General features: G+C 40.3%; 1 protein-coding gene across 1 annotated transcript; it reads left to right on the plus strand.

Annotated features, from left to right (window-relative positions):
* The first annotated feature begins 6,966 nt into the window (after positions 1–6,966).
* On the plus strand, positions 6,967–11,647 carry LOC122646812 (phenylalanine ammonia-lyase-like). Its single transcript, XM_043840415.1, has 3 exons — positions 6,967–8,108; positions 9,390–9,926; positions 10,953–11,647. Exons 1-3 carry the CDS (start codon positions 7,023–7,025, stop codon positions 11,484–11,486), a joined length of 2,157 nt encoding a protein of 718 aa, XP_043696350.1. The 5' UTR covers positions 6,967–7,022; the 3' UTR covers positions 11,487–11,647.
* Positions 11,648–12,623: the final 976 nt, after the last annotated feature.

Raw genomic sequence — 12,623 nt, forward strand, 5'->3', positions numbered from 1 at the left:
ATAATTTTCTACCCAACCCATTCTAGCTTATGCATTTCCTTCCCCCTCCGCATGATCGGGGTCAATCATGGTCAACCCGGCCCGACCCTGAGGGCGGGTCAAGGTTGAATTTTTCAGGTCTTGAGTTAGGGTCGGGTCGGGCCTGTGCCCAGCTAAGGGGACTCAGGGTTGAGCTAGGGTTCTATAAAGCCCGGCCCAACCTGACCCTATCGCAACCCTACTAAGAAGAATTTGGATAGGCTTTAATATGATTTAAATCGATAAAATCTGTAATGGATCGATTGGAAAACTTTATGCTATGTTTTGAGTCATTGATCTTATATTTTGCTCAAATTTCATCAAATTTCTAACGAAATTGGGATTGGGACAATTTTAGTATCAGAACGAAGTTAAGAGGCAAATATACTTCCTCACATCTCTTTTGTTTCATTCAATTTGGTAAATATCCATCAAACTATTGAATCAACATCATAAGTATATTGTTACTGTCCCTACTGGACAATAATGATATGCTAATATTTTTCTACTATGATTTCAATTTCTTTGCTGGTTTCTTTCTGTTTATAATATCTCAAACATTTTTATTTTATCCACTAAATTTTTCTGGAGTTTTCTTTATTTTGTTTCTACTTATTTCTAATTTCTCTTCTTATATTTGAATATTTTGTAATTACTTTATTTGTCATATATTTGTCATTTTAAGTGATGCTGGACATCTTTTCTATCTCAAAGAAATAGGCTTACCATTTTTCTGTGTTTTTAACATTATCATAATTATTTCTAATTTTTTTTTGCAAATTTTATATTTTATTATTTCATATATAAAGGCATCTTAGTAAACTAGGGTATCTTTTTTGCACAAATTTTCAAATATATTTTTTCTACGTTATTTACCATGAATTTTTTATTAATCATATTAGAATAATTTAATTCTCCCAATTGGTTTTTTTTTTTTTTTTTTTGCATGTTAGGTTAGATATAGCATATAAAGGTATTTTAGAAATTTCACCCTCTATATTTTCCATCCAAAAATTTTAGATTTTTTTTTTATTTTTTATTTTACGATAGAATCATGTAGATTTGCGGTTATTTAGCATTCTAATAACTTTTCCATGCATTCTTCCATTTTTTGTCATATTTAGGGTTGTTTTCTGTTTACCAAAAAAAAAGAAGGTTGTTTTCTATATTATGGCATTCTTGTAAATATGTTTCTTCTAACCTTGGTTTACTGTGCAACGTATTAGTCTTAAGTAGGTTCTTTCTCCTTCTATGCAATTTTTTTTTCCTTTTTTCATTATTTAGTGATCAATTAACCGGGTGGGCAAAGGTGCCTAACACCTTCCTTGTTAAGCAACTGGCTCATGGTTAAACTAATCCATATTGCAATAATCTTTGGAGCCATATTTGTGGCTCCTAGACCTTAATTTGGTGGCGACTTTCTCTTTGCTCCTTCTCTCTCGAGAGGATGATGTTGCCTTTCAAGAAACATACCGTCTTCTCACACTCCCATTGCTTGTTTATATATCTATCATCTACTTTAATGTGTGTCACATTAGCATTTAATGAGATTCTCTAAAACTTTTAGTTTTATTTAATTTCTAACCTCATTCTGTGGTTTTCGGATAAGATTTATTATCTAATGAAAGTTTAAACACTCATCCAAACTTCAATTTGACTGGTTCAATTTGAAGTAATCTGTTTCTAAAAAAGTAGCAATTTTTGGGTCCAGGGCTTTAATCCAGATTAGACTGCGTATGTTATGATTCTCCCTAGACCCCACAATAACGGAGCCTCGTGCACTGGATACGTCTAGCTTTTTTTTAGACTTTAATTTAGGTAGCGACTCTTTCTCCCTTGTCTCCCGAGAAGAAGACCTACAATAGTACTTCTCTCCATTGTGAGAGAGCACTAAGTGAGCCTAAAAATCCCTTTCTCTTGTTAGGGAAAAGCTAAGCAGAGTGGCAAGGTATATGAATTCTTTACTGTATTAAGGGTATTGTTACCACATAAAAGAATAATTCCATCTTTTTATAATTCATGTAGGGGTATTTTTGTTACATTTTCACTTGAAGGATGAAGCCGCATGTTACTAGTTTTCTAAAGGGTAAATTACACGTCACCCCCTGATTTTCAAACGAAACTTAGATCACCCCCTGGTTTTTGAAAAAACTCAAATCACCCCTTCTACAGTAACGGTGTTAGTCAGTTGTTAGTTATTGGTGTGAAAGAACTATTTTACCCTTATACTAAAACATTATAATTAAATTTACAATACTACCCTTCTTTCATCTTCAACATTGGTCAAGGGTAGTTTAGGGATTTAAATTTATTTAACTAGCTGACATCATCACTTAACAGCATAAAACTAACGATATAGACTAATTTGTCATATTCGGGTCTAAACCAGGGGTGCTCTGAGTTTCGTTTGAAAACCAGGGGGTGATGTGTAATTTATCCTTTTCTAAAAGCAATGAATTCTATTTATTGGAACATTTGATGTTAATACTATCATTATTGATAGGGGTGTAAATGAATAACTGAAATCCGTTTCTGTATCCGTGTCCGTATTCGTTTAGCACTATCCGAATCCATCCGAAAGCTAAATGGATGCGGATACGGATAGGCTATAGCTATCCGAAAAGCTATATTTACATGTAAACGGATAAAATATCCGATCCGTATCCGTGTCCGTATCCGTTTAGCATTATCCGAATCCGTCTGATAGCTAATCGGATGCGGATGCGGAGGATATAGAACTATCCAAGCCGAATCCGATCCGTTTACAGCCCTACTTATTGATGGAGGTTTCTTTTAAGGATAAAGGTGGGGCTTTTGGTTTTCTCATCCTTAATCCTAACTGGAAGAGGTTAGCAACGATAGTGCTTTCGGCCAGAGATGCAGAGACAATAACTATTATGAAAAGTTTGAAGTAGGCAAAAGAGCTTAGTCGGAAAACCAGGTTTTTCAACTTAACTCGCCTTTTTCAAAACCTCATGAATAGGGCAAGTCAAACCTAGACAAACGAGTCATGTTATTTTATTTTATTTTTTAATTTCATCATTCTTTTCTTTTGGATGGAGGCTATGATTGCTTTACAGGTGAGAAGAAAAAAAGGCATTAATATTCAAGATAACAAACAGAAATTCTAGGGTTTTGTGTAGTTACAGACCAAACTTATTGTCTATATACAACATATAGTTCAATAAAAATAAGACTCAGTGAATTTCAATGATTTGGGCAAAATATCGAGTCAATAAAAACTCAGACTAACTTGGACTTGGTCTAATAATTTCTTAATCTGGGCAACTCTTCATAACTCCTAACCAGGTTTCATTTTTTGATTTTTTTTAACTCAATTCGGATGAATTAAAACCTAATTTTCCAACTATGGGCATGATCTCTGTAAATATTTAGTTGGGTTAATAAAAAGATTAGGTTTTTTGACAAATGTCCCCTAAAAATGCCCATTTGTCCAAATGGCTCTTGCAATTTTTCTAATTGCATACTCCTCCTACTTTCAAAACATTGTAGTACTTTGGTCCCTGTCGTTAATTTAGGATGTTAGATGTTAGTTTTAAAGAATCTAATGATCAAAATGCCCTTCTAATAATAACACACCAAAATTAAAGAATAAAATGATCAAAATGCCCTCATCTTTCCCAAATCGATTAGGGTTGAAACTGAAAAAAATTTCTCCAAATCGGTTAGGATTTGAACCCATCTAAAAAACAAAAGATCAGATGAACCAAAAGCTGTGCAACTGAAAATCCCCCAAGAAGCTGAACCGTCTATTTCCTGGTTCATTATTCTGAATTCCGTTTAATGGGATCGTCCCCCAAGGAACCACTACAAGTCTTGTCTCTTTCCCTCTCTGCTTTCTATTCTGATTTCTGATGAAATTCTGAGTTAACTCTCTCTCTCTCTCTCTCTCTCTCTCTGAAAGTCGATGCTGCAATTCAGTGAATCACCATCACCTCCATTGCACCATGCAATTAATCCATATTCTAATGTCACCATGAGCAAGAACCCATTTCACATGACCAGGTCTTTGCCTGGTTGCCCCACACAGAAGGCATTTGAGATCTTCGGTGATGCCAATTGCATGGAGTAGCTGCTGGTCCACTGTGCAAATGCAATTGAGAGCAACGACGCAACTCTAGCCCAACAGATCCTTTGGGTCCTAAAGAACATCGCAACTCCTGATGGCGACTCTAACCAGCGTCTCACTTCCAGCTTCCTACGAGCTTTGATTGCCCGTGCAGCAAGGACTGGTAGCTGCAAGATGCTCACCGCAATGGCTCAATCAAACGCTAATTTAGCTCTCCAAACCCATAAGTTCTCCGTGGTGGAACTGGCCAGCTTTGTGGACCTCACGCCTTGGCATCGGTTTGGCTTCACAGCTGCCAATGCCATCATATCTGAAGCCATTGAAGGCTTCTCGGTCGTCCACATAGTTGATCTAAGCTCCACCCATTGCATGCAAATCTCTACACTGATCGATCTCATTGCGAACCGCCCTGAAGGCCGCGAAGGCCCGCCGCCTTTAATTAAGCATACAGTCGCCGGACCCACCGCCTTCCATCTGATCTCTGGTTTTCAGATGAGTTCAAACCCTAACCAATTTGAGGAAATTTTTTTCAGTTTCAATTCTAATCGATTTGGGGAAGATGAGGGCATTTTGATCATTTAATTCTTTAATTTTGATGGGTTATTATCAAAAGGGAATTTTGATCATTAGATTCCTTAAAACTATCTTAAATTAATAGCAGGGATCAAAAAGCTACAATGTTTTAAAAATAGAGAAGAATTTATAATTAAAAAAATTGTAGGAGAGCATTTAGATAAATAGGCATTTTCAGGGGAGCATTTGTCAAGAACCCAAAAGATTATTCTAGCTAAGTGCTCATGCTAGTTAAATTAGCGTTTTCCAAGTCATAATTTCATTTGGTATGATTTGTTCCCTGACTACGTTTACTCTTTGAATTCTTTGTAGTTTTCTTTTATCAGAAAAAAATCGCTCGAGATCTCAATCCACGTAATCCACATTCTTTGCCCCGGAATTTTAATGGATCAAACTTATGTCCAAATCCGTTTTATGTTGAAGGGTCAGTCTGGATCTAGGCTCAATGTATGCTTTATAATCATAGCTAAAAACTGGTCCAATCTGATGGACAGTTGGGCCGTTTAGACTTGATTTGGACACAACGGTTCTCGGTTTTTGGGTTAAATTATTAGCCTATTAGGGCAAGAGAACACTAACCGGTCATGTAGCTTTTACATCAGCGTGGGGGTCAATAAGAGTGTGCATAAAGGCATTGGTCTGGATGAGATTTTCAATTTCAATGGAAGTTGAACGATCTTTTCCTACACTCCTATGTCTGGGTGTAGTAATCACGCGACTAGTTAATATTCTTTTTCCCAAATTATTATTATTATACTTTAATTTTTTTAGATCAATGATTTTGTTTTTCGAACATTATAAAGAAAGTTTTCCATCACGGTTCAAAATATCTTTTCCAAGTTCCATCGAACCATCAAATCTCATGGATTAAGAGATTCTGTCCTCACCATAGGTGAAGAAAGACTCAGTATATACATCCCAATGCTCTAAAAGACAATAACGGATTGGATCTTCCAAGCCTAATTCAATTCGGAAGTAACTTGGTAACCATCTCTCCCTCTTGTTGCAACCTTTGCTTCTATTTCTGCTTCTCAATCTCAAACTCAAACTGATGCTTAGCTACTTGAATCTTAGCTTCCTTTAATTATTAGTGGCCTGACCTTAGTTATGATTTATATATCGATCCCTTGGTTGGAGGACAGATCTTGCTACATGCTAAAAGGAATTTGATCACCGCATTAAAATTACCTACCACAAACCTTCTACCCTAGGATCCCACTATTTAGAGTCCATAGAAAGTTGCGGGATGGGAACTATCAGATTAACACCCTACCAAACTACCAAAGGGGAGGGGAAATCATACTAGGTTTTTATTGAACCCAAATTCGGTATTTTTGGCTCACCAAATAACACCATTAATGTTTTTATACAAAAGTGTGGTCTACAATCAACTGTGGACCCATTGCACCACAACACACTACGATACTCGTTAACAATGACCAAGTTTGGAGGGTATATCCAGAATTTGGATCCTTTTCTCACGTGAGGACGTTCCTTACTTATTTACATTGTACATAAGATGCTAGATCCACCTTTGATATACATGACCCACACCCATGAACGATATGAATGGAATAAGAATCATTTTCACGAGGCGAATCCAAACTCATATATCGAAGCCTATCACGACCAATCCAAAGTCTAAAATTAGGTTCAATGATACAATTGAATCGGACAACAATCCAAACAGTCGAACCACGGTATGGTCAACTTATAAGGATGCCATAATGTCCAAACGGTCCTTGAAAACACTGCTTATATCACATCGCCTGGCCATCAGGTGAAGCAAGACCAGCCGCACCAAACCAAAGGAAGGATGAAAAAACGAAAGAGGAGACGTAAGTAATAGAAGTCGGCTCGTGCGTGAGCGAAGTAGGTGAAACAAGTGGAGGACTCAAGTCTGAAGAGAAGGGCGGTTGAAACCCATGCCTATGGCTACGACAACCACCACCTCTCTCACGTGCGACCCCCTAACCCCACCCTCCACACCTATCTTTCATTCTTTAATCTCCACTTTACTTCTCTCTACTAACAAAGAAAGCCCCATTCCCCAATCTAACCAAACACCCTATCCCTCTTAAACTCTCAACGACCATATCACGAGGGAAGATGGAACCAACCAACCTCTGTGATTCTTCCACGTCATCTTTTCTTCTCCTTCCATTCTTCGTGGCCATAATCCCCACCGCACACCACATTTCTCTCTCTCTATATATTAAACCCTTCATTTCCTTTCTCTCCCTCAGCCACTTTACAACGTAAACCACCACTTCGTCACTGCCGGGCAACCCTTCTCCTTCTCCACCCACCTCTTTCGGATCTTCGCGCACGTGCCAAAAAAATGGTTGCAGGTGCAGAACCCATCCAGAATGGTGATAACACGCACGTTAAAATTGCTTGCGGCACGTGCGACGAGGATCCTTTGAACTGGGCCAAGGCAGCCAAGGAACTCCAAGGCTCACACTACGAAGAAGTGAAGCAAATGGTGCACCGTTTCGCCCGATCCGATTCGGTCGTTCTCAAAGGCCAGAACCTCCAAGTGGCTGACGTCGTCGCTGTGGCCCGTCGTCAACCGGAGGTAACTGTCCGGCTCGACTCCGATGCAGCTAAGCCACGTGTCGAAGAGAGCTCCAACTGGGTTATGGCTCAGTCTTGTAAAGGCACTGACACTTACGGTGTTACGACCGGGTTCGGTGCTACCTCTCACCGCCGGACGAACCAAGGGATGGACCTCCAGCGAGAACTGATCCGGTTCTTGAATGCTGGTGTTATTGCCGGTGACGGTAACGAACTCCCCGGTGATATCGCACGTGCCGCCATGCTCGTGCGAACCAACACTCTCTTGCAAGGCTACTCAGGCATCAGATGGGACATACTTAACACTATCAAAGACCTTGTCAACGCTGGCCTCACACCACTACTCCCTTTACGTGGCACCATCACAGCCTCTGGTGATCTTGTTCCACTATCCTACATAGCCGGTTTAATAACCGGTCGACCCAACTCTCGCGTACGTACACCTTCGGGTGAGTTGATCTCCGGGTCGGAGGCACTTTCCCGGGTCGGAGTGGATAAACCGTTCGAATTGCAACCTAAAGAAGGGCTTGCCATAGTGAATGGGACGTCAGTCGGTGCCGCACTTGGTGCGATCGCATGTTTCGATGCGAATGTGCTAGCGGTGGCATCGGAGATCACCTCGGCCATGTTCTGTGAAGTGATGCAGGGGAAACCGGAGTTTACCGACCCATTGACCCACCGACTAAAACACCACCCGGGACAGATGGAGGCTGCGGCAGTGATGGAATATGTCCTCGCGGGGAGTGAGTTGATTAAACACGCGGCGAAGCTTCATGAGTTCAACCCGTTACAGAAGCCGAAACAGGACCGTTACGCGCTCAGGACATCTCCACAGTGGTTGGGACCTCAGGTACGTGCGTAGTAACACAAACTCGTAAAGGTGCCAATCGATTCAGTTTGGTTTTAATTTGGTTCAGTATACAATATCTCCAAATCAAAATCAAATAATTTTCATAACCTCAAAAATCGAATCAAACCAGATTGATTTGGTTCGTATTTGGTTTCTTTAGTTTGGTTTAAATTCTGTTTAAGTAAAAATAACTTGTCGTAATAAATAAAATATGTAAGAAAATTAGAACCTCATGAAGAAAGAGTCTCACATTGTCACCTCTAGTACCTTTTAACCATTTTACATAAATAAAAGAAAGACTCATAGTAGATGATTTCATACAACCCAAACAAAACATATGATTGTAGGGTTTAACACGGTTTAAATTTGGTTTTATTTGGTTTCGTTCAATTAACACCAATGATCTTTAGGCTAAAACCAAAATTAAACCAAATAAAAACAATAAATATACCTAACTGTACAAGAAATATACACATACCAGTCAGAAGGGAAAGGGTTGATAATTACTCATTTAATGATGATTGGTGTAGTTTCCAAACCTGACAGGTTATATAATTAACTTCTTAAAATATTTTTGTAGGTATTCCAGGATAGAATTTCCATCCTAATTTTTAACATGTGAAATTGATGATAAAAACCATGAATTGCGTAAATTAGTTTAGCAGAGAGGGATAAATTAGGGATCCAGATCTTCTACTGTCGAGCTGCCTGGCAAGACCATGCTGTCCAGACACTGTGCTGTGTGCAATGATCGTCTTACCCCCACTCGGGCAAGGCGTTTGGGCAAGGGTAAGGCGGACATTGCGCACAACACCGTGTCTAGGCAGCACGGTCCTGCCGGGCAGCTCGGCAGTAAAGGATCCAAATTGGTAAATTAGAGAGTAGCAGCAAGTCATCATGCGCCTCTTCAATCATGAATCCGCCCAATGAATACCCAATGAGGCATCCGACAATTGAATTGGCTGACACATATCTTGGCGTGCACTCATGAATGTGTGCTCGTCAGCCCAATCTTCGGGTGCTCATTGGGCAATCCCTGTCCGACGGGCTCATTGGAGAGGAGCCGGATCCGGCACCAAATGGGGGCTATTTGATGGAGTCCATGGGAGAACTATTGTTTATCCATTGGAGGATGAAATGTCCATACCCTCGGTAGTCACGGATTCCATCGTTCTTTTTTTGGTTAGCTGTAAAGGTTCTTCATTTCCCTAATGCCAGCCACTACTACCCCAACTGTTCAATATTTTTCCTAACCGATCTTCTCATCATTTATGATTGCAGATAGAGGTGATAAGAATGTCAACCCATATGATCCAACGCGAGATAAACTCAGTGAACGACAATCCAGTAATCGACGTCGCTCGCGATAAGGCTCTTCATGGCGGCAACTTCCAGGGAACCCCAATCGGTGTCTCCATGGACAACCTCCGCCTCGCCGTGGCGGCGATGGGGAAACTGATGTTCGCACAATTCTCAGAACTCGTCAACGACTACTACAATGGAGGGTTGCCATCAAACCTGAGCGGCGGGCCAAACCCAAGTCTGGACTATGGTTTTAAGGGTGCAGAGATTGCCATGGCTTCTTATACTTCTGAGTTGCAGTATCTTGCGAACCCAGTGACGACACATGTGCAAAGTGCTGAGCAACACAATCAAGACGTGAACTCGTTGGGTTTGGTTTCGGCACGCAAATCGACCGAAGCACTTCATATTCTTAAGCTGATGACTGCAACATACTTGGCCGCGTTGTGCCAAGCCATTGATCTACGCCATCTCGAGGAGAATCTAAGGCACACCGTTAAGGCAGTTGTCGCACAGGTGCGTAGATTAAGTAACAAACACTATAAGATGAAAGGGGAGGATGTAATTTCCGTCCTCCAACGGGTGAAATTTTCAGGGAGGATGTAAATTTCATCCTCCGACGGAATTCTCACAGCCTGGCTAACCTCATAATGAATTCACTCAAGACGGCCGTATGGGCTTTTATGCAGTTATTTGAGCCCAGAAATCAATGGGCCCACAGAGCAGTTCCTGTGGACCACGCATCTGTACCCAATTCCATTTATTTGGGATGGGCAACAACTGAAGTACTAAACGTGCAGAGTTTGTTGGCTCAGCTTGACCATGGTTTGAGGAATCGGTATTGGATTGGTCAGATTGATGTTTCAATACTGGTAGAGATCGATATCGATTCCTGGTCGATCAGATTTATCCTTGTATCTATATCCATCGATACGAAACAAGAGTAAAAATGGAAAATCAAAAATCTGATTTTTTGAAGAATACAAGGATAAATCTGTTCAATTCAGACCGATACGGACTGATCCAGATCAGTATTGGTCGAGAACAATACCGAAACCCTGTTCTGGACCTGCCAGTATTGCATCAATACCATAAAGGTCCAATTATCCGACCCGAAAACCCACATTTCTGATTTGATATAAGAATCTCACAGTTAGGGGTGTAAATGAATAGCCGAAATCCGTTTCCATATCTGAGCCCGTATCCGTTTAGCACTATCCGAATCCGTCCGAAAGTTTAACAGATGCGGATATGGATAAGCTATAGTTATCCGAAAAGCTATATTTACATGTAAACGGATAAAATATCCGATCCGTATCCGTGTCCATATCCATTTAGCACTATCCGAATCCGTCCGATAGCTAATCGGATGCAAATGCGGATATAGCACTATCTGAGCCGAATCCGATCCGTTTACAGCCCTACTCACAGTACATTTTAAGTAGATTAAGAAGAAAAAAAAAGGTTGGTTATGGAACCCGATCCGTTTCCACATAAATCACTACTCTTTGGATTAAAATTCAGCAAATCAATGACATGCAGGTGGCAAAGAAGACACTGAGCACTGGACCAAATGGTGAGACACTCCCGGGCCGGTTCACAGAGAAGGACCTGCTGCAGGTGGTGGAGAGTGAACCGGTTTTTGGTTATGTGGATGACCCATGCAGACCCGATTACCCTCTCATGCAAAAACTCCGGACCGTATTGGTTGAACATTCGCTAGAGGGCCCACATGATGTGGCAGAGGTCGAGGTGTCACCTAAAGCCAGTGTGTTTGGACGGATCAAGCTATTCGAAAGCGAGCTCAAGGAGCAGTTGGTCCCACACCTTAGGATCACACGTGCGAAATATGATAATGGAAATGCTCCCGTTTCAAACCGGATCATGGATTGCCGATCTTACCCGGTTTATAAGTTCATACGGTCTGTGCTTGGGACTGAACTGTTGAGTGGAACCAGGAAGGTGTCCCCTGGAGAGCAGATCGAAGCCGTCCATGCGGCTATCAGTGATGGGAGGATCGTGGGACCGTTGATGGAGTGCTTGGATGGATGGACCCAGAGGCCAGGATCACTTTGATTGGTTTGTGATTGTTTTATCTATCTTTTTATTATTTTTAATTTTGTTTAGTTTTTTCTTATACTTTTTCTCTTCTCGTGTCGCTTGGAGGGAGAAGGTATGATAATAAATCATAGTTGTAAGAAATGAATAGCTTGTGAAATGGAAAATGTGCGGTTGAATTGGATTAAAATGGTTTTTCCTTTGGACAAGGATCGCTGCGTTGTTGTGTGAATTTTATCCTCTCAAGTGCGGTGCACTGTCTGGTAAGGGTGTCATTCGATTCGGTTTGGTTCGGTTTAAGAAAAAATGTGGAAATCAAAATCAAATCAAACCGAGAATAGAAATACATTTTCAAAACCAAAACCGAATTGACCTACACGGGTGTGGTTTTTATTCGATTTTGTATTTAACTTCTTAGTGGGTTTTAATTTGGATTCATATTCGGTTTAAGTCATATTTAAATGTATGAGTCAACTTCTTTACATCTTCACCAATAAAAAACCCTTATTTGTTAGGATCATAGTTGACAAAAGTTTTCTCGGACGCGAAAATGGAAAAGAATTTATCATCCACATTTGATTAAAAAATAAAAAAAATGAATATAATTTTATACGATTCTTTATTCGGTTTGAAAATAGGTAATTTTGTTCGGTTTAACGGTTTTGGGCATGAAATCCAAACCGGACCTAGAAAAGATTCCAACTTTGGAAACCAAAACCGAACAGATTGACTTTGGCTTAGTTCGATTCGATTTTAAACAGGTTCAGTTTTCGTTTTGGTTTTAAATTGTCACCCTTACTGTCCTAGTGCACCTATAATGTGTATCTAACGGTGGCCAAGAACATATTCTTGGATTTTTATCCTCTCAAGAGCAGTGGGCACCGTCAGATGTACTTTAAATGTGAATTGGGCAGTGCACCGCACTTGAGAGGATGAAAATCATTGTTGTGTGGCTCTCCTTCAACATGGGGGGTAATGAGAATGTGTGTAAGGACATCAACATGAGTGAGATTTTTTATTTCACAAGAACGAGATGGTAATTTCATACGCTCCCGTGTCTGGACGTAAAAAGCAGCGTACTTTTCCTCTTTTTCTTTTTATCAAAATGCCCTAAAATTTTGATGGCTGGTTTTGATGACTGAAATCATTGACCAT

The sequence above is a fragment of the Telopea speciosissima genome, chromosome 11, assembly GCF_018873765.1.
Source record: "Telopea speciosissima isolate NSW1024214 ecotype Mountain lineage chromosome 11, Tspe_v1, whole genome shotgun sequence".
Lineage (NCBI taxonomy): Eukaryota > Viridiplantae > Streptophyta > Magnoliopsida > Proteales > Proteaceae > Telopea > Telopea speciosissima.

Bases quoted from the DNA above. Each gene is read 5' to 3' on its own strand.
- LOC122646812 (XM_043840415.1), top strand. From the start codon at position 7,023: ATGGTTGCAGGTGCAGAACCCATCCAGAATGGTGATAACACGCACGTT. The intron at 8,109-9,389 runs GTACGTGCGTAG...TTATGATTGCAG, and splicing joins CACAGTGGTTGGGACCTCAG to ATAGAGGTGATAAGAATGTC. The intron at 9,927-10,952 runs GTGCGTAGATTA...AATGACATGCAG, and splicing joins TTAAGGCAGTTGTCGCACAG to GTGGCAAAGAAGACACTGAG.